The sequence below is a fragment of the Phocoena sinus genome, chromosome 21 (genome assembly GCF_008692025.1).
Source record: "Phocoena sinus isolate mPhoSin1 chromosome 21, mPhoSin1.pri, whole genome shotgun sequence".
NCBI lineage: Eukaryota > Metazoa > Chordata > Mammalia > Artiodactyla > Phocoenidae > Phocoena > Phocoena sinus.
Genome location: NC_045783.1, coordinates 17,934,363 through 17,957,269, shown reverse-complemented (window position 1 = coordinate 17,957,269; position 22,907 = coordinate 17,934,363). Strand labels below are relative to the sequence as shown.

The window sequence follows — 22,907 nt, the reverse complement described above, 5'->3', positions numbered from 1 at the left end:
ACATTCTTTTCAGTATTGAATATTTTAATGTATTTGAATTTAAATATTTAAATAAATTTAATTTTATTTAAATTAAAAAAAATTTTTAAGTGAAAAATGGTACTTTGAGGTTTTAACTACATTTTTCTTTCTTTTTTTTTTTTTTGCGGTACGCAGGCCTCTCACTGTTATGGCCTCTCCCGTTGCGGAGCACAGGCTCCGGACGTGCAGGCTCAGCGGCCATGGCTCACGGGCCCAGCCGCTCCGCGGCATGTGGGATCTTCCTGGACCGGGGCACGAACCTGTGTCCCCTGCATCAGCAGGCGGACTCTCAACCACTGCGCCACCAGGGAAGCCCCTTAACTACATTTCTTTAATTATCAGAGCAAGTTTAAATGTTTTTCTATGTTTGTTTCAACTTATTTTTCTTTAAAGAATTAGGTTGAGTTGCCTAACTTCACTGAGACACTTTCTTCATCTATAAAGTGCAGATAATATTACGCACAGCACACTATTGCTGTGAGATCAAATACAGGCAGACCTCATTTTACTGTACTTCACAGATATTGTGTGTTGTATAGGTTGAAGGTCTGTGGCAACCCTGCATCGAGCAAGTCTATCGGCACCATTTTCCCAACAGTGTTTGCTCAATTCATACCTCTGTACCACATTTTGGTAATTCTCGAAATATTTCAAACCCTCCACCAGTGAAAAGATTACAACTCTCTGAAAGCTCAGATGATGGTTACATCTTTTAAGCAATCAAATATTTTTAAACTAAGGTACGCACAGTGCTTTTTTAGACGTAATGCTATTGCACACTGAACAGACTACAGGATAGGGTGAACCTAACTTTCACGTGCACTGGGAAACCAAAAAGTCCGTGCGACTCACTTTATAGCGGTATTCATTTTACTGAGGTGGTCTGGAACCGAACCTGTGATATCTTCAAGGTCTGCCCATTCGTGAATCATTTAAGTAAAAATACTGAGGAAGCCCGGCACATAGCAGGTGCTCTGTTTTTAGTGAAATGCACAAATCAATGAATAAGGGGTCAGTTATACAGAACTATACTATACAATATTAATCTAAGATTCATGTAGAATCCAGACACGCCAAAACTAGTGGTGGAGAGAAAGGTCAATTTTCTGAGCAACATACAAAAGGTGGAGCAGGCTGACTGAAAAACAGGAAGGTGTCACTGCCATCATGTCTTTCCCATAAACACCCGCCTACCTCGAAAACAGGTATTTATTTACGAAGAGGCGCGACAGTGCAGCTCAATCTCAAAGCCCGGATGTCAGGTAATTCCATGTGCCCCTCTCTCCCTCCCTCTAACTGATTTCCTCCCCCCAGATCAAGGATGCCCTAGGAGGTTTTTATTTCCACATCTGATAACAATTTCCTCAGCCACGGAAAGAGCCTATTCCAGGTTCTTCCACTGCCTGTTTCAACAACAACAAAAGAAAGAAAATATAGGGCATCCTTTTATTATTTGAGGGAAAAACCATTATTTATATGATCAAGAGGAAAGGCTCTGTGGAAAGCACTTAATAAATCACACAATTGCTACATAACTGAAAGGCTTCATTATTATCTCACTGGGAGGTGTGAATGCCACAAAATAGTTTGGTTTAGAACTTAGAAACCAAAGTCATGCAATCAATCAGCTCCATAAAAGGACCTACACCGGATGTGAACTTGGTCCTAGATTTCAGTTTCTGATGAAATATCCTGCAGCTGTTGCTCACAGACAGGGCTATTTCGGGCCAGAATGCGAACAGTTTTTCATTTCTGTTATTCAGAATCTCTCCTGATAATACCAATATCCCTGATAAGAGAAATTTTGAAAAAAAAAATAATAATCGTGAAGGGAATGCATTATTCCACTGCCTACCAAGTGACCAGCAGTACAAACCTTCTGATCGCTTTGATGCCAAGACAGCTGTCTGAAGGATAAAAGCCTCAGAAGGTGGGTCGGATTGCATCAGTTCATCAGCTGAGCTTCCACGAGCAGTTTATAATTTACTTGGTAGAAACAGATAGTCAAACATTGGTCAAGTCCCCTGAAAGGCATCCAGAAAGTTGTCCTTGCTTATTGCACTGACACAGAGCTGAAAAAGTGATGCAGAAGAACCACGATCCCTTATGAAACACAGGCTGCCCTCCCTCTGGAACTCGGTCCGTTTGCTGGTCCTTTAGAAATAGCGAGTCAGACCAAAGGTATGAGGGCAGCAGACATGGTTCCTAATAAGAAACCAAGTAAATGCTAATTTTAAAACAAAAGCCAAATCGCCATGTTCCAAGCACTCCTGGGAGCCGCCTTCCGCATAGAAGAAAATATATATTCTCAAAAGTCAGCTTATGAAATTACCAAATGAAAACTATAAAGCATGCAAATGTTTTAATGATTCTGATACTGAACGCTCTTCACACTAAAACTAGACTACCCGTTCAGTTACAGTACCAAGCTAGTCCAGTTTTTCAATGTTTAAAAAGCACAGCTTATAGCAGGGAGAGCCACACCGCCCATGATAATCTCCCAAAGTTTACGAAGTTTAATGCCCAAGGAAGGCATCCTCCTGTCCCCTGAGACATGGCAAATGTCACGTGGAGGTAAGATGGAGATAGACAGCTCTGGGGCCGTTATTATTTTTTTTTTTTTAAATGCAGGAAGAGGTTTCGTCTAACCATTCAAACCCTCAATTTTAAACTATTTGCAATCAGGGGCATCAAAGTGTGGACTCACAGACTGTCAGGGCTGGATAGGTCCACAGAAATTATTAGTCCAATCCTCTCCATTTACAGCAGGTAACAGAGCCCCAAAGAAGGTACATGACGTGTTCAAAGTCTCATAATGACTGAGATGACCCCGGGAATCCAGGAAGGAGAACGGCAATCAGGCTTGTCTGTGACACTCAAGTTCCTCCAGCCCCACCGCTAGCGTCTCACTACATCCTGCTCTGATTAAGCACTGAACTGCACGGGTTACTGAGAGCAAACGTGTACCCCGAGAAAAAGGGAATTCGGCACTTTGTCCCTCTTCACTACAGACCCCGCATTTCCGGTTCAGACCGGACTGCCCACTTCCCTGGCACACAGCGCCGCCTCCCCAGGGCTTCCCCCCAGAAGTGCGAGCCCAGCATTTACAGCCTCCCCTGGTCCAGAGGCACAAAGCCCTGGGTTATGCATCCTCTTTCTCTTCAGTTCCCACAAGAGGGAGAAGTGGTGGAGATAACAACAGACTCCTCCTTGGGCCTTGACAATCGCGAGAGCATAAGCAGTAAACGAGGCTGGTTTTGCCTGGAATATGTGATTCCTGGCAATTAGTTTACGGCTGGTGTGGCCACATGAATAACTCCTCTACGTTGCATAACCCAGCTTTGCGACCTGCTCTCCCTGTGAGTACAGAAGCCTGGGCGTACGCGTCTCGTGGTGCTCGCTGGGTGGGGTGGGTGGAGGGAGCGCACTGCAGCAGTAGCTGCTGATGGAAGGGAGAACCAGGACCCCCCAACATCCTTCTCAAGGCCATTCAGCCGCTCGGGTTCAGTTTATGAGCCTCACGTCCACACATGGACAACTGGCGGTTTCGACGTCGGACTGCTTTATCTCCCAATGGTCTTGAATATGGGTCAAACTACAATTATGAGAGAGAAAAGAAAAAATATCCCCGTGCACTTTTATCTCAGGTGTTAGGTACCACCGGAGAGAGGCCGGCAGCTAATACCACGTGACAAAACCACTCCACGATGACACCAGAAACGAAGAGAAAAGCTGTTACGTGTTTAAAGAGTCCCTGCATTTTGATACTCTTCCCAACTGATCCCACCCTTGCAAACAACATCGAAGTAAAGCACAGTTTTCACATCAACAGACCATCTTATTCCGTCTTGTCATTAAATCATTTAACTGCATTTTTTAAATGCTGTGCATAAGGAAATGGTTTACCTTCCAGCATTTTTTGCAGACTGTTCCTCATGACATGGATGTTCTCTATCCCGATAAACTGAAACTTGATATTGGAATAATTGTCTTCGTTCTCATAGCCTTTCCCTGCAGCACGATTTGCCATCGCATTAAGCTGCAGTGGGCAGCAAAACAGAACAGTCACCAGTGATATTCATGAAACAATCACAACACTTCACGGCTAATATCCATTAGAACATTCAACATGATGTGCAGAAACATGCTTTAAACCCCGGGAACACCGCGCTGGGCTAGGTAGCTACAGACACTCGTGCTGAGCTTACGTTCAACAACATCAGTTTGTCGATGTGGCAACATGTTCTGAGCTGGAAGCATCCTAGAGATAAGCCCTTTTGGAGACGTTCCCTGTCAGAGATGCCAAATCCAATGTGGGATTCTGTACAGAGCCAAGTCGCCCCAATTTAATACCAAACATGACAGCCTTAGGTTGGCAGAAGAATATCTGCAGATACAGTTGGCAACATAAAGCTCTGTAAGTTAAAGTATTATATCTTCCAGTATTAGAATGCCAACAAACACATCAACGTATAGGAATAGTTACGTCATTCTAATTTGCCTACAAGAATCCCTCAGGTACCCAGTTCAACTTTGAGCAGGAAACGCTGAACAAAACAGAGAGAGGGCAAGACATGTCCTCTGGCCACCCTATTTAAATCTCCAGAGAGGATTTTTTTCTATCACATTCATTATCATAATTTCATCTATAAAAAGTCACGGTTCCTAATGCAAACTGGGTTAAATGGTGATGGACTTTGAAGAAGAAATTTATGATATGCAAACTTCTGCCTTATTCCTGTGTAACTAAAATCAAGAAGCGGACAAGTCCTGCCTTAGCTGAGAAATACAGATTTCTAGAATGAATGTATTATTGTGAATACTCCATTCTTGCTGTTCAGCTAAGCCGGCCATCACATCCTAGACACCAATATGCACTGACCATTCTCTTCCTCTGCCCACAAAGGGCAGAAGGGCTAGCCCAGGCAGAGAACTCATTACCAAAAACATATCCATTTTTAGGACCACAATGCAGCACTCGGGGGGATATTCATACTTTTTAAAAATCTAAGCTTAAGAAGCCAAGTTAAGTTAAAAGCATACGTATTTTTTGACCCAGATTTCCTATGTGTGAGAATCTGACACTATAAAAATACCAGCACATAAAGACAGATGTCCAAGGATGTTTACCGCAATCTTTTTTTTTTTTTAATAGTTGAGAGTAAAAAAACGGAAAACCTATGAATATCTCCATAGGGCCATGATTGGATGAATTATGGTATATTCATACCCTGGACTTCTAATAGGCTCAAGTAGAGACACAGAGATAGAGACAGACAGATATATAAATGTCTAGATATTGCGGGGAGAGGGAGGGAGGAGGGAAAGAAATAAAAGAGGGGTGGGGAGGGAGGGGAGAAGAGAGGAGATACTGGGCCATGACATGTGAAGTGAAAAGAGTAAGCTCCAGAATAATATTCATACAGTTATCCCATTTTTTGTAAAACAAGCCGACCTACAGACATGCATTTACGTTTATGCATGCTGGGGTAAGCAGAACAGAAATGAATGGAAGGCTATACCAATTTCGCAGCTGCTGCAGCAGACAGACAGAGGCAGCACGTGTGGGGAGCGGCTGCCAATACTACTCCAGATGCTCCTCCAGGCTTTGTTACAAACCAGATATAGTGGGTTTGTAATTTAAATAACAGAAAAAAACATATGGCAGGCCCCTCACTTTCCTGCTCCGTGATTCAGCTCACGTGACATCAGCTGGGGCACGCCCCACTACCCTGTTTCCCACTTACGAAAAGATCATCCCCTTTCTCCCAGGCATGCTATGAGAAGGATAAAGGGTTTGGTCTCAATAAAGAAAAAAATATAAAAATAGTGTTATTTTTAAGACAACTGATGTTCATGCTTTAAATTTTAAAAATATTTTAAGAGGAAAATTTTTCTAAAATTACCTATAGACATTGTTCTTTTGAAACATACTATTATAAAAGTATCACTGGTTTGTATAATTATTTCCCAAAGTTGCTGGCTTATTCTTTACAAGCTTCATAAATAAAATGGTTAATAGGATATGTGCAAGTATCTTTATGTTACATGAACCTTATATTTATTCTGTATCTTGAATAATTCAAGTTAAGCCTTCTCACCACATACCATACTCTTTTTAAACAGTGCAGTGAATAAAAACCAAAACACTATTATTATTTTAATCTATAATTAGGACCCAATGTTCACATTTTTTAGTAGTTGATTACCTATGACCTAGGAGAATTTATCGATGGTCTTCTTTAAAAGCAAAGGAGCCACACAAGATGGCCTCTTAAAAGTCAACGGTACTTCTCATGATGAACAGAAGGTGGCAATATTTAATCTACCATCCGAAGTGTACTTTCTCAAGGTTTCCACATATTTTACAGGCCCTGTCAGGAAAATGGGGCACTAGCTGACCCTTCAAAGCAGAAAATACAGTTTCATAATTAATAAGAAATTCAGAAACTATCTTGGACCTATAGGTATATTCATTCAGTTAGAGTATCTCTTATATAAATAAAACACTAAGTCTAGTTTGGTGCCCTGTCCCTTAGGCTGAGAACTCCATTTCACAGGCAAAGAAAAAGCTGTTCATTTCGGCCCCTAAAAGTTCTCAAATAGTGAAAAAAAAAAACCTCAAAAGGTCACATACTATATGTTTTCAATTACAGAACGTGCTTGAAATGACAAGCTTATAGAGGTGGAGAACAGATTAGTGGTTATTTGTGGTGATGTAATTGTTCTCTATCTTGACTGTGGTACTGAATATACAAACATACATATGTGATAAGACTTTATAGACTAAACACACACACACACACACACACACACACATATACACACACACACACACGACTACAGTAAAACTGGGAAAAATGGAACAAGATTGGTGGATTTTATCAATGTCAATATCCTGGTTGCAATGCTGTACACAGCTTTGCAAGATGTTACCACTGGGGGAAAGTGGGTAAAATGTACAAGGCATCCTTCTGTATTATTTCCTACAACTGCATGTGAATCTACAATTATCTCAACATAGAAAGTCTAATTTAGAAAAGAAATTCTCAAACAGATAAAACAATGGGGGTAACAGCATTCCAGTTTCAACCTATGCTTAAAGAACACAACGGACAACTGAAAAGTGGTACTGGAAAAAGTGCCCTGTTTCCTAATCCAAGGTCACTCTGCTATTTGATCACCTCAGCATCTTTGGGTGCAAAAAAACTCATAAGTGAAACAAAAAAATCCACTCATTCTCAACAAACACTTAACGAACGCCTACTGTGTGCCAGGCACTGAATGGAATAAAAACGTGAATAAGAAGTAGTCCCAGCCACCACAAGCTTACCATCAAGTATGGAAGTGCGAGCACACAACACCAAATAACGACAGATAACACCCACCAGGACTGGGCAGGAGCTGAGAGCCTGGTGGAGGCGGTGGCAGTAGTTAGAATCTGGAACAGCCCCACGTGGCCTCGGGCCTCAGGGGTAACGTTTCATGATGGAAGGAGGACTTGAGATTATCTGTGGCAGTAGAGAGCCACTGAAGGCTTCTGAGCAGGATTAACTGAAACATTTGAGATTTAGTATCCATGACAGAGAAGATCCACTGGAGTGGGGCAGAGGACGTGAGCTGCACAGAAAGGCGGCTGGTCTCATTTATGGCCAGGACCCTATGCATCAAGCTGGCACAGAGCAGGCACTCGGGGAAGATTTACTGACGGGCTGACCAACCAAATGAATGTGTTAACAGAGTGAGGCTGAGAGGTGAGCAGGCCAAGAACGTTAAAACAAGAACAGAATCAGATTCTTTGCCCCGCAATCTTAAATCATCCATCAGACACATCGAAATCATGGAAACGCAGTCGACCACAATCTGCATGTCAAGTTCAAGGTCAGCCGGTCAGCATCTCAGTCCCGGAGTCTAGCATTTCAGCAGAGCACATTCTGTACCTGAATGCCAGGACCTGACCTGACGTGGCTGAAAAATGAGAATTGAAGTTGGTCTTGGCAGAAGGAGGCCTGGACCACGTTCTAGCCTGTGGTGTCAATTAATGGTCCTTTTCTCTCCCTACATCTGTATCTGGTGAAATGAAGAATCTTATCTTGTGATATACACATGAGAATAAGAGATGATTTTATTTCTTGCAACTACTGTCTACAACTGTGCTATCAAAATCCTCCTTTCCTACCCCCGAAGGAAGAATTAATAACTTTTAAATCACCGTCCAGCTCAACTTAAAATCCCAACCCCATATATGATGCAAAATTTTCTCCTTCTCTTATTATAGGCTGTTTGGACTGGTGAGGGGTCTGCTCTGGTACTTTCCTTTTCCTCCTTCTTCTAGGCTCTATCTTTATATTGGGGAGGGGGATAAAAGAGGAGGCAAGTATCTCTTTGTAAAGCTGGACGAGGCTGCTGTTCTCCCTCCATTGGTCATCACTGCTTTTCCGGTTAACACTGGCTGACCAGCACTGCCCTCTCTGGCATTAAGTGTCCAAATCCTAGGGCAAGTCCATGGGCTCCCGGGAGGAGGAGGTACACAGCTCGCTGACATGAGACCCACCTTGGCTTGAGCCTCTTCCGAGGCCCCCGGCTTCCCTCCCCAGCACATACCCCACAGTCGGCTGCAGCTGGGAACCTCCAGTTGGGGGTGGAAGCCGGGCCTCAGCAAGATGGCTCACATACAAGTTTCTTTCTCAGTGTCCACTGGACCCACAGGTCCTCCCTCCATCCCTGTCCTGCCAAAGAGGGAGAGCAGATGCCCCACTGCCACTAAACGCCCGCGGCTCCCCCTCCCCTGCTCACTGCCGCAGTGGAACAGGTCGGCCACACATCCCAAGCCGAAGTGACCTCCTAGCTGCCCCTCTGTCACGCACCCCGATCTCTACAACAGATCCTCCCAGATCCCCCCCTCACAGGATTCAGTGAGTGGAAACCACCTAATTACTGATTCCAGAGACACAGGAAAACTTCCAACATGACCTCCTGTCTCACAGCTAAAGAATCGCTCACAAGGTGAAATCAGAGGCCGTTTAACCACTAAGCTGTCTTTGGAGGAAGAGCCAGGACAAGGGGCCGGGCGTGAGCTGAGCCCCCGGCCGGCCTGCTCACCCCTTCCCTCCACGGCCCGGCACCCCTCCCAGGCCGCCAGCGTCAGAGCCTGGCTCACAGGCCTGCTCACACCTCTTGCCCCGGCCTGAGCGTGTACGAGCCTGTGGTTGGTCCTTCAGCTCTGAGTTTCCAGCCTCCCTGCAAATGTGCTCAGAAGGGGAACCCTGTGGAACCTGACAGTGGACCCAAGGCTCCCCTGGATATCGCTGTCAACAGACCGTGATCAAACAGAAGTAGCATGGGCTCGGGCGTCAGATAACCCTAGATTTGAATGGCTTGACCTTGGACACATGACTGAACCTCTCTCAATCTGAGACCTTACCCATAAACAGAAAAGAACAGCTCCGAATTTGCAGGATTATAATAAGAACTGAATGGGAAAGTGCCTGGCATTTTTACAAGCTCAGCAAAGTCCTAGAACAAAGTAATGTTAAGGTCATGAGCGAGGCTGAGATAGAAGGAGTTCGATATCATTTTAAAATCCAACAACTATGGCATCAACATGATCTCCTATCTTCTTAATGCACCAAATTCTAGCAGTAACATATGACCTCGAGGGTATGATTTTTCTTAACAGATACTCAGTTCATGCTGAGGCCCTCACTGCCTTTGCCTCCTGAGATTTTAACATCAACAAGTAATGCAGAGGCTTTCATCTGAACAGGCAGCATCCGGGGCGAGCCTTGCTCCAAGGACAAGAATGACTTCTAGCCTTTCTCCTTTTCAGTAAACCTGTGAGCAAACCTGGCCAGGGCCCATCTGTCTGTCCACCACCCACAGCAAACATGGACCGGGTCTCCCGGCTACCGAGGAATAAAAATCAACGGACGAGATCTTTAAAAGAATGAGAGCTCTAAGCAAACAGGTGAAGACTCCTGCGAAGGTGTGTGTGCCTGGGAAATAGGTAGAGGGCATGACTTGTATGAGACACCAATTTTCTTTAAGGGATTAGCATCCAACTTCTTACAGCCAAGAGCAAACGCACTCAGTGCTAAATATAGCCTTCAAATCAAATCCTCTGGATTAATTTATGTTACGTCTGGACTATGCCTGGCCCAACAGCTGCCACATTTCCCGGAAGGTCTGCATAGCGTAGTACACGCTTGGGTCGTTGGCCCTTAAAGCAGCAGGCGAACCTGTCTGCCTTTATTTAAACCTAGGAAAATGGGATCGGAGAAGGGCACCCCAATTCACTTTAAAGGCCCTGTCTTCCCGTCCTTTTCTTATCTTGTCTTCAGTACGTGTGTCTAGGACAGGCATGCATTCAGTTGTCTCTGACTGTTAGGAAATTCAGAGCAGCTCCACTGTCCCGACGCAAAAGGCACGATGACAGGAGGGAAACAGTCAATGCGAGAAGGATGAAGCAGAGAGAAAGCACAAATCGAAAGAGAGAATAAGAGTCAGAGCCTGGCATCTTTCGAGTGAAAACCTTCAAGCAGAGAAGCTATTTCTTCCCCAGTCTGAAGCTCTTCCCTGCTGTGCTTTGAAAATCTGTCCAAAAGGAAGGGACTCCTTTACGTGTCATCTACTAGAATGTGATCCAGCTGCAACATGTTTTGTCCCTGAGCTGCATGGCTGGTCTGCTGATCTGGTATCTGAGAGTAACTCATCCTCACTGCCCACCCCTCCACGGCCATCCCACAGCTACCCTCCCGTTAGAGAGGAAGGGACTGTTCTGAGGGCAGTATGTGAGTGATCTTACACTGGGAAGACATCAAAGTTAGTGATCGAGACCGTGAATCACAATGTTTAATGAAATAGGGCTCAGAGAAGCAGCGAGATTGCCAGTCTGAGTGGCTACACAATGGATAGCATCCAGTTTCCATGATTTCTCTTATCGGCCACGAGTATAGACCCTATCTGTAATTACCCACTCCTAACATCAGTGTAGACTTTGAAGTGACTTGGGCCGTTGGTCATATTTCCTCCTTTCTGTTCTAATGTTTCTATGTCCTTTTTTTTTTTTCATAGCTTCTTTGACATAGAATTCACATGCCATACAATCTATCCATGTAAAGTATACAGTTCAATGGTGTTTGGTATATTCACAGAACTGTGAATATACCATGTCACCACAATCTATTTTTAGAACATTTTAATCACCCCAAAAAGAAACCCTCTGTGTCGCCTCCCATTCCCCTAGCCCTAGGCAACCACCGCCCTGCCTGATGTCTCTACGGATTTGTCATAGAGACATTTCATGTAAATGGAATCATACAATATGTAATCCTCTGTGGCTGACTTCACTTAGCCTAACACTTTCAAGGTCCATCCATGTTGCAGCACCTATCAGTACTTCATTCCTTTAGTAATAATAGCCAAAAAATATTCCAGGGAATGGATATACCATATTTTATTAATCCATTCTCAGTTGATGGAACTTGGTTGTTTCTACTTTGGGGCTATTATTAACAGTGAATATTCACTTAGAAGTTTCTGTGTGGACATATGTTTTCATTTTTCTTAAATTAGGAGTGGAATTACTGGGTCACATGGTAACTTTTATGTGTAACATTTTGAAGTCCTTATGTTCTTTCAACCTTTTTATGATTAAAAATTCTCTCACACTGTAATTTATAAAATAAAGGTTTCTTAAAATCCTCCTCTCACCTCACAAGAAAAGCCACTGTTAACAGTTTACTCTACACACCTCCAAACTTTTTTCAATGAAAAAACTATAGAACAATGTATAATTTTTATAATTTAATTATTATTACATACATGGCATTACAGATTTTCTGTAGTTCACTCTTGTTGCTTCACGGTCTATCTTGGACACTGTTCCACCCACGTGGAGAAAGAACACGCAGCTCTCTCTCACAGTCATAGGTCCAGGTCTATTTTCATAACTGGTAAGAAATTCCTATGCCAAATATGTTGAATAAAGGCCATTTCTCTCTGTCACCTCATTTTGTCCCATATATTCCACGCCCCTGTATGTGATTTTGTTTCCATGTATTCAATGGCACATACCTTTGAGGACTCCATGTGTTGGCTTGTTTACAAAGAAATGGGTCTAAGGAGTGAAATTATAAATTATACTTGACCTGACCCTGATTAGTGTCAAGAACATATAAAGCTGCGTGGGTGGTAAGCATTAAGATGGACTTGGTCTACCCATTGATAACTAGATTATTTCCTGTTGCTTGTTCTATTCAATTATAAAATTAATATATGAATACCTGCATAATTATAAAATAATATTTTCAAACGAGGTAAGTAGAAAGTTCTCTACCTCCCTCAAGCCTCCCCCCTTCTCCATGCAATTTTAATAGGTTAGTGTTTATCCTTCCAGATCTTTTTCTATTTTAATTTAAATTTTTACCTACCTATAGTTTGGTTTTTTCCACAGACACAGTAGTATACACTTTAATTTGTGACTTTTCTTTTTTTACTTAACATTACATTTTGTAAATCTTTCCAAGTCATAGCTACAGAGCACTAGAAGTGGAATTTGCAATAGAAGAGGTGAATATCTCACAAAAACTGAACTGTAGGAATTCCACAGTAAATTTCATACTGTCAGAAATGAAACGGTCCTTTTATAAACAAACCAAAAAAATAATGCGGTATATTTAGGAGAGTAATCTCCAACACGAAACCACACTTTCATTGTGTGCACTATGTACCAAGCACAATGCTCAGAGCAAGGGAAATATCAGAAGTACCTGCCGACCTCAGGGGCCCCAGAGACAGCTGAGCAGGGCAGCCACGCACGACTGTGCAAAGGGAAACAGCGCCTCTGCAGATGGGGCTCCCTGAGCGGGTGAGGGTGGTCAGGGAGCATGGCCTCATCTCCCATTCCATGATTCACAGCGGCAAAGACACACACCAGCGTGGTGACACCTACTTTAGGCCGAGTGTCCACAACGTAAATGAAGTCGCTTCCCGGACTGGCCTTCCTGATGGCCTGGAGCATCTGCTCGTCCTCCAGGCACCGGGCACTGAAGCCAGACAGGGGCTGGCTGCTCCGGCAGATGGAGACCTGGGGGGAAGCAACGTGGCAGCATGAGGAAGCAGTGCGACGGCACCTCCCCAGAACCCTCAAGACCACCCTCACAAGGCCCCCCAATTCACTGACGCCCACCGCTAGCTCGTAAAAGTATCGATGCCTTCTAGAAACCGAGGTTGCTCTCTTTCTAATTCAAGTCAAGAAACCACTATTATGGGCAAGCAGTGCAAAAAGTTTCTCTGCGTAAGAAATCAGGAATGTGTAAGGATGTTTAGGTGGGACCCAAATTATGATACGTAAAGCCAGTTAAATATCCTGCTTTCCTCTTCACCACTACTGTTTCATCTTCCTGCCAAAGTAGAAATATACAGTAAGTAACTATTCTAGTAAAACTTATAAAAATTATAAAAGTGACTTCTTTAGTGTTTCCATCATTTACTAGCCCATTTAGAAACAACACAAATACCAAAAACCAATTCTAGGGCTTCCCTGGTGGCGCAGTGGTTGAGAGTCCGCCTGCCGGTGCAGGGGACGCAGGTTCGTGCCGCGCGTCCGGAACCTGTGCTCCGCAACAGAGAGGCCACAACAGTGAGGCCCGCGTACCGCAAAAAAAAAAAAAAAAAAAAAAAAAATATAATCCTAAATGGGGGAGTTTTCACAGTGATGAAGCCCAGGCTGCTGCTAGCTTCTAAGGACAGCAGGTATGGACCTGGGCTGACCAGGTAAGTTAGAAGCAAGGTTTTTCCGGGGAATTGATCTGCATTCTATTCTTCAATTTCTCTACTCTGCGATTCGAAGAGTACACTACACCACTGCCCTGGTGACACAGCGGTTGAGAATCGCCTACCAATGCAGGGGACGCGGCTTCAAGCCCTGGTCCAGCAAGGTCCCACATGCCACGGAGCAGCTGGGCCCGTGTGCCACAGCTACTGGGCCTGTGCTCTAGAGCTTGCGAGCCACAACTACTGAGCCCACATGCTACAACTACTGAAGCCTGCGTGCCTAGAGCCCATGCTCCGCAACGAGAGAAGCCACCGCGATGAAGCCTGTGCACCACAACGAAGAGTAGCCCGTGCTCGCTGCAACTAGAGAAAGCCCACGCGCAGCAACAAAGAGCCAACGCAGCCAAAACTAAATAAATAAATGAATAAATAATATATACACAACAGCATGAACAATATACATAACAGCACAAACATTTCCCTGAGTTATTAATAGGTGAGTATAACCACAACCTCACAGCTGTAAAACTTACACTTTTGTGGCAAGGTACTTTTTATGGATTTAGATTTATAACATTTAAATTGAACTCAAATCACCAAATACAATCTAGGAATGACTCTTCTGAAGAACTGAGCCCAGGCGCCCCCTGTGTAAGAGGATGCAGGCAGCCCCCCGGCTCGGGGCAGGCTGAGCAGGGAAACCTCCCCTGAAAACAGCCGTGGCCCAGCTCGTTCAGGGCGCCTGCATGCAGGGCTTTATCCTGGAAGCCACTCCAGCTCTGAGTCCAAGCACAGCCTAACTGTCCTTAAAGCCCATGCCAGCACTCCTTAGCCAGGGTTTGGTGAGCTTTGGCACTCCTCGCTGGGGAAGGCAGGGATGGTTCTCACTAACCATATGATCCTCCAGCAGAGAAGCTCCCGGCAGGACCGAGAACTGCAGACCAGTAACCGGGCAACCGCCCGAGGGTTCCAGTACCTTCTGTGACAGAGAGGGGCAATTGCTGAGGCGCTCCAGGAACTCTGTGCCTGCAGCCAGAATTCAGGGGGCCGGTGCCTGTGGAGTGGGAAGCAAAGCAAAGGGGCAAGAGAGGGGTTCCAGGGCTGCTGAATTCTCAAGCTGTTGGCAGCAGAAGTCCAACCACAGAGTGGAGGAGAAAGGGCCCCAGGGGTCTGACCGTGGATGGGAGGCCGGCCAGCGAGGGGACGGCCAGCAGCAAGGCAAAGTGACGGCAGGGACCAGAGGGGGCTTGGGGACAAAAGGCAAGCTGCAGTGGATGGACAGAGAGTAAAGCGCCGCAGATGCTCTCACTGCGCTCGTCCAGGCTCCCGTCTCCTATGATGTGCAGAGGGGTCAGGTCAGCCGCTCTGACTGGAGCAGAAAACAATTCTGAGCTGGCTTTGTCTGGGCTAAAGAAATACTAATTAAGGACAGCTACCATCAGGCAATTTCTTAGATCCTATCAGAAGAGCTAGACGGGGAAGAGACCATATCTCAACGGGGAGAATTTGTCCAAGGAAGCATACGGCGCACCTGAACTCAACTAGTGCAGGTCCAATCATGAAATGAAGCCAACTAGTGACAACTATTACTACTTACCTTCAGGCTGAGAGCAGTTTTCAGTGAAGGGTTAAGTCAGAACAGAGTTACACTATGAAATGTAGTCGATAAATTAAACCAGATATATTAAATGTTAATATTTTGTAGTTACATTTTCTTAATAATCTATAGATAGGCTCCAAACAGAATTCATCACTGACTCAGTGATTGCTGGCATAGAGCTGTCCGCTTTGTAAAGAGCGGTGAGTAGTCTCTAAGTGCCCTGTCCACCCTATACACACCTCAGAGAGTCAGGACTGTTGAGAGAATTGCACCATTACCTGGCAGCATTTCTTACTGATGTCAGCCACCTGAGAGCAGAGATAAGACTCCTCAATGGTAAACTGTCATGAGAGCCTCATTTATAAAGGCTACTGATAATGTATAAAAAAGCCAATATTTTTTGAATGCTTACTATGTGGTAGGCACTATTAGAAGAACTCTGCGTATTTTTATTTAATCTTCCCAACTACCATATACGGTAAGATCTATTATTTGTTCCATTTTATAGATGAGACAACCACAGCACAGAGAGGTAAAGGAACTTGTCCAATGTCACAGAGCTAGGAGTTGAATCCAGGCAAAATACTTCCTGAACCTGGATTCTGAACCAACATAATATAGCGCCCATGTGTGTAAATAAGTCAAGAAGCATGAGACAGAATTAAGAGGCAGGATTCAAAAAGATCTGGCTTTTAATCCAAGGTGTGTTCTCACTTCCTATATAATCTTAGGTAATTTACCTATCATCTCTGAACCTTGGTTTTTCTCATCTTTAATACAGGGATAATAATAATACCAAAACTACAGAGTGTGATGAGGTATATAACACTCCTAGAACTATGCCTAACACATAGTAAGTTTCAATAAACATTATTTATAAAAGAAGGGCAAGAAGGTCTATATTTTTCTTAAGGAAAATTGCCTCTTTGGAAATCTTTCAGACTTGGGCTTCCCAAAGATTTGTACTGTGATTTGGGGATACCATGCTATTAATGATTTAAAGCAGAACTGCTTTCTTAAAAGTAATTAAAATATTTAGTAAGAAAGAACAAAGGATACCGCGGCTTCCAAACACAAGTGACACTGATACATCTCTAACTGTGATCTACAAAGCTGTTGAACCGTTCGATATCCAAAAGGATTCTGGAGACTCTATGTAACTCGTGTGTGGTTTAAGGCCTGAAATTAACGTTAAGTGCTGCCCTGAACAGCTGGTAAAATCAGCAGGGCCTCAAATGGTCAGCAGCAAGCTCCCCTCCATACTCTGCTTCCGTGGATAAAGTCCCCAGCTAAGCAACCCTTCTCCCAAAGGACCAGATGCAGCCCCTTCTCACCCCAGAGTAGTGGGTTTCGTTCCCTGCCAGCCCATGGAATTACTCAAACCAGCCAATCGCATGCTCCCCTGGGAACCAGGGGTCCACTCATCCTCCTGAGACCACAAAGCCTGCCTCACACCATCTCTGCTGGTTCACTCTATTCCTGAGTGCAACCTTCCTGCAGCCCTGCCTGCCATGCAGTGCCTTCCTCCCCTGGGCAGTGGGCATATGTAACTAATAAACCTCATTTGTCCAGTGTCACATGTCATGTGTTCAGTCAGCCCAGTAAACCCTAGGGCAGGAATCCTGACCTCACCAACGGGTGAACAGGAAGTGATTACAACACCATGTATGATAAAAGCCGGTCCAAAGGTAATTATGTACCATCAGCGGGGGGATTTATATCAAAGGGGTCTCAACGGGGCTTCCTGTTCACGACATGAGGTACATGTCAAGCCTTTTCTTAATCTAATCACCAATTCCCACTACCCAACACCGGCCAACTCATCTCACCACCCAAATCTTCAGTGCTCCTTGGGAACAACGGGCTATGTGAGGGACAGAATTTAACCAGAAAATGTGATATTCTTATTCCCAAGCCTGAGTTCTACTGGGGCAGGAATACATACTCAAGTCTAAAACGTCTAAAATCACAAAAAGGAAGAAAGAAAGGTCCGCAAACTTAGGTACTTTATAGCTGTTTACTTTTCACGGAAGATGCCTGGTTTATGTGTGGGTTTTTCTAAGCAACAGCATGAAATACTGCACTGATATTTCCTGTGTCTCCCACCGAACCACAGAAATCCACCTTCGCTAATGATATCTCCCACTATAAAAACCCCTGGTCACCTTGGAAGCATTTACATAATTAACCTGGATATTAAAACTTGAGCGTTGTTACAAAACCACAAATCTGATCGTATTCTACCTGCAGCAGAGATTTTAGGTCGTGGGTGTGGGAGGGTGGGCATGCATGTACATGAAGTATTTCCCTGGGCAACCAGGAATGGTTTCTTAGCAATGCTTAGAAACCTTCTCTATCTTGTAAGAAGAGCTAAAACTTAAAGTACTGTTTGCTTTAAAATTTTAAGTACAGGAAATCAATTATTTTTAACCATAACTGATGGCTGTGTGAGTTCATTTCCGGGCTTGGAGATCAAGTAAAGAACAGAGCACGAGAGCGGGAATGGGGTGATGAGGGTCTGACGTCAAGAGGCAAAGAAGCTGGTCTCTGTGGCCTAACTGCTAAAAATTCTATCCTATCCTCAGACATTACATGTTTGCCCTTTATAATACTCACACTGACAAAAAAATTCCTTTTCTCAAGAAAATCAAAACAGAAGGAAAAGAAGTAGGATCAGGCCTAAGCTCACTTTCTAAATACCCGGTCCATCCCCGCCTCTGACATTAACAATCAAAGATTCTCCTTCCCTCTCCTCTCTTACTTCTTTATCAATGGATGCTACAAAACAAAAGTAAATGTTCCTGGCATCCTAAATTCAAATACAACATCATGAAATTCCACATCCCTTTTCATCCCATCATTTTTTTTTTAAAAAGAGATTCACATCTTCCTTTGCCTCTCACCATCAGGCCAGCTCTGTGTAGGCTGAGATATATTTGGAGTCAAATAATACAGGATATTAATGAAATACCTGCCTTCTTTAGGCCATTTCAGAGCAGTAACTGAAAATAAGACCACTTATATCCTTTCAATTAACGGACATTACACGGCTGAGTGAATATCTCCCTTCAAAGTAGGGCACCACAGAAGGCATATGCTTTACTCTGGCCAAGCTGGCACTGCTCAGTGTATTTCTGGAAGCCTCCTTTTAAGAGCGGACACAGATCCTGTCCCACGCCCTGCCTATAGGTGCATGCACGGCACACACTCACACACATCTGTTGCGATTGTTTATAGTTTGGGATTAAAGTCAGATGAGACTATGTTATCTCACTTGAAAACCAAACGTTTTCGCCCGGCTGAAGTCACATGACCTCTAAAGCAGGTAACGAAGATCATTCTTGTCTCCCCAGATTTGTCTTCTCATCCTCCACAGAAATGGAATCACAGCTTTTAGCTGTGATTTCCACGGTTACCCACAGGACTGTCTTTTCCCACAGGCCCTGTGCAGTTCTGATCAACAGGATAGGAGCAGCGCTGTCACATGGCAGTTTTGGGAGCCTCCCTCCGAAAGCAGCGAGGGCACCACTGCGCCCCCTTCCATCTGCTGCCGCGCGGAGGTCACGGCTGGAACTAAAGTCACCTCTCACGCCACGTGATGGGGGCGACACCCCAGGGCTGGCAGATCAGAAAGGTGCGAGGAGCTCGGGTCCCTGAGGGTTGAGTGGGGCAGAACCAGGACACCAGGCCGACTGCCTACCTGGGAAGTTTTATGTGAGAGAAAATAAAATTCTATCCTATTTAAGCCACGGTTACTTATGGTCTCTCTTAGTTGCAGACAAACCTAATTCTAGCTTTTACCAATATTATTTTAAAAACTGAAACTCACTCTCCATAAAGAAAGATTTCTTATACTGAAGATACTGAAAAAACATATTTATGTTGCATTTAAAAAAAAAGAAAAAGAACGTGCCATGGCTTTTAGGGGCTTTTCTAAAATAGGCATTCCAAAGGCTCTTCAGTACAGAGCCTCCCAAGGTGACCAGTTAGAAGAGAGGACGGCGCTCACTCAGATGATTAAGGTCAGGTGTGTTGTGACTCTTTCCCATTCCTTTATTGTCAAATAAACACGGAAGGTCAACTTCTACAGAAGATAAGGGTTTAAGCACAGTTGTGTTGTGTCATGTCGTACCACACACACAGCAATATCCGCATACTTTAAAAAGAATTCAAACCCACACACACACAGCAGAATTCCCTGGATAAGGCCTGTTTATGATATAAGAAGAAAAGCAAAGCATGAAACAAAAGCATGCCTCGAGACTTACGTGGTTATCTTTACGGTAGTAAGAAAGGACAGGAAATCGCCGTCGGCTCCGGAACTTGGAACTCCCCACGATGATGTGTGCCGTGGCCGTTCTGGGAACGTACAGCTCCGTAGGGTAAGAGTCACAGACCTGTTGTGGAAAGCACAAGGGCATGTTTTAGGCAATCTAGTCATGCTTTACACACTGCCACCAGAAATTCCACTTCACTGGGCTTACAGGTTGCATATTTAAGTGTTCTTAACCAAGTTACAGAGCCACTTCAGAGAAGTGGAGTGCTGGTTCTAAGAAATCACAGGGAAGCAAAGCAAGACACTCTTCATCATCCTGCCCTCAGGCGTTGCCCCTTCTCTCCAAGGGCTCTTGGTAGGAGGTAAGACAGTGACAAGCGAGCATTTCTTTCATCGAAAAGGGACAAACTGCAATTCTGCATCCTGGCAACTGGGAAAACTTCAGCTGCCTGTTTAAGACAGCCTGACACTGGGAGACAATGTCCTAAAATGTCAGCACCAGTGGTGACCTCCTAGGGCACCTTCCTGTCCCTGGCACACCCTCTGTGCGCTCCTATCTGAGGTGACGGTCAAGCCAACACCCTCCCCAGACATCTTCCCAAAGCCCACCCACTCTTCGGGGGGGGGGCCGACCCAATTCCTCTCCCCTGCTCTTCCACCCTTCAACACACACTACGACAACTTTTTGTTTCTTACGTGACGATTTTAGAAGTGGTAAGAAATGATTTACCCTTTCTGCGCATCCCCGGCACTGATTTCCCCCAGTGGAAGCTCTGGCACCTCGGAATGGTCCAGCAATTCTGTCAGAAATCAGGGGTTTAAAACCTAGCTCCAACTTGCCAACTTCACGACCTTCAAGAAGTCAAACTACTGAGTACTTGCTATTCTCTAAAACTGACGCGGAACAGAAATGACATCCCCCGGGGCTGATACAAGGACACCCATGACGAGGCTCTTCATCAACCATTAATCCTGACAGAAATGGGAATGGTGGCCACAGTAATAGTAGTCGACTTCTTGCTCGACATATTTTGCTTTGATGGCAGCCAATCCATCCTTTTGCAACACGAGGACCGGTTAGATGGCAGTTCCTGAACTTTGTTTATTTCCTAGAAGTCAAGCACGTCCTTGGGCGCTTCAAGAAGAGTCCTCAAGCAGGTATAGCAGCAGGGGAAATGTGTGTCTGCACGTCCTCTAACCATCCCGCCCGTCCTTACCACTCACGGGACCGAAGGGAACGAGAACCCGTCACAAAGCTCACATCAGTTGTTCTGTGACGACGCCTCCCTCGCCTGCCCTCCTGCCTACCTTGTCTGCTTCCAGCCTGGGCACCGCATTGAGAAGGAGACAGATGGGCCACAGAAGTGAAGTTCCCAGGCCCAGAGCATTTCCCCAACGGCATTTTAGGCAAGATTACCAAAGACGTCAACGTGGGCTCTGGCACTGAGACAAAAATCCCAGACCAAGAACAGATGGTCCAAGCTACTTGGAACCTGAGATTTTACTGGAATTACTGCCCACAGACACTACACTTGCTTCCCTGCAAATCTGCTGTCAGGACCTCTCTGGAGTCAGGCAGCCAGAACATTACTACACAGACCACACCTGCGCGTCTGAGTTCAAGAGACGTAGTCATTGCACCAGACTTAACAACGTTTTCTTAAAATAGCAGTTTTAAAAAGGAAATTGGTAGGTTTTCAGTAAGTTCACTAAGTTTCAGTAAGTTCAGTAAGTTAAAACAAGTCCTGCGTAATTTTTTTTAATTAATAAGGGAACGATTTTCTTTGTCCTCCGCTAAATAAGCCTGCCGGGAGTGCCTGCATGTCTTGGTTCCCCTGGCCAAGAGGAACCTTTTTTGGTAATTCTTTCATTCATTCAACAAGTTTTTTTTTTTTAACTGAAATATATTTAACACATAACATATAACACTGTATAATTTAAATTATAAAACATTAATTTGATACATTTGTACATTGTAATACAATTGCCGTTGTAGTGACAATTAGCACCTCTATCATGTTACATAATCATCCATTCTTTTTAGTAGCTGGAATCATTAAGTTCTAGTTTCTTAGAAGTGTGATGATTATCATAGAATACTGGTGTCTATCAACAAATTTTTACTGAATACTTATTATGTGTCAGGCATTAGGTTAGGTGCTAGAGCAGTGATGAATAACAAAAGATTTACTGGTCTCAAGGAGTTCACATTCCCAGGAATCTTTGATCTCTGTTGCCCTGGTTACAACCTCCCAATACATGTATTTACCACTGCAACATAGTATCCATCTGAGGGCCAGCCAAGGTTCTGTATTTATTGAGGACCCGTCACTCAGTTGAGCACTTTAGGACAAGGGTTAGTTGTCAGGAACTGAGATATATCTATAAAGACAACAGTCTTCTTCAACATTTAAGACCTAAAATTTATTTCAAGGAATTTATGATGTAATGGGGAGAAGAAAAGGGGTATGAACAGCATGAAATGATTTGTATATACATAAAATAAAATAATACATAATACATGAACTATAGCTGTAGAGAACTGAAATAAACAAGATTTTAAAAAATTACTGGTTTGGGTTATACTTTCAATTTTATTCCAAGAGAAATAGATTAAAAATTTAACCTAGTAATGAATGCCAATTATTTTATTTAAAGAAAGACAATTTTAAGAGTTAGGTACAGAAAGGAAATCTTAGCTTAGAGAGTTAGATTACCAGAAGCAAGTGTCTTATAAACAGGGATAATAGTAATGCTGATAGAGGTGATTATGATAATAATAATTAGCCTGCCCAAGACCACATGGAGAGAAAAGGGCAGCGCCGGTTCTGGAACCTAAGTCTCTGTGCGCTATGTATGGTGTTATTTCCACCAATGACAAAAGCTTCTTCTCCATCCGATGACATCACTAGCCCCACTTACATCAAATAACTTGTGAAAAGAAAGAAATAACTCTTACAAAAGAAGGGAGGAAAAAGTAGAGGTTTTTCTCAACCATGAGGTTAAAAGCAAAAGTAACGGATGATGACATAATCTTCCCGACGGACTAACAGTCAGAAATAGTTTGATAGAACCAACTTTTATTATATTTTTAACTGGTAATAAATGAGGGTTCATCACCTTTCTCGCTATTTCAATGATATTTGTAAAATCAGAAAATCCCCTAGGTTTTCACCTTTTCTGTTTCAACACAGTTTGTTGATTGTTAGTTTGGGTTTGCTGTGTATTACTTTT

The 22,907-nt window shown here is 43.9% G+C and overlaps 1 protein-coding gene across 2 annotated transcripts in view; it reads right to left on the bottom strand.

Moving 5' to 3' along the window:
• The window catches only part of MTMR7 (myotubularin related protein 7), a 96,186-nt gene that overhangs the window by 21,165 nt on the left and 52,114 nt on the right, over positions 1-22,907 (bottom strand). For both annotated transcript variants that reach the window (XM_032618572.1, XM_032618573.1), the window contains exons 5-7: positions 19,666-19,794; positions 12,974-13,108; positions 3,928-4,060 (exon numbers count right to left, since the gene is read on the bottom strand). In XM_032618572.1, coding sequence (XP_032474463.1) covers positions 3,928-4,060; positions 12,974-13,108; positions 19,666-19,794 — 397 coding nt within the window. The remainder of the gene's footprint in view (positions 1-3,927; positions 4,061-12,973; positions 13,109-19,665; positions 19,795-22,907) is intronic.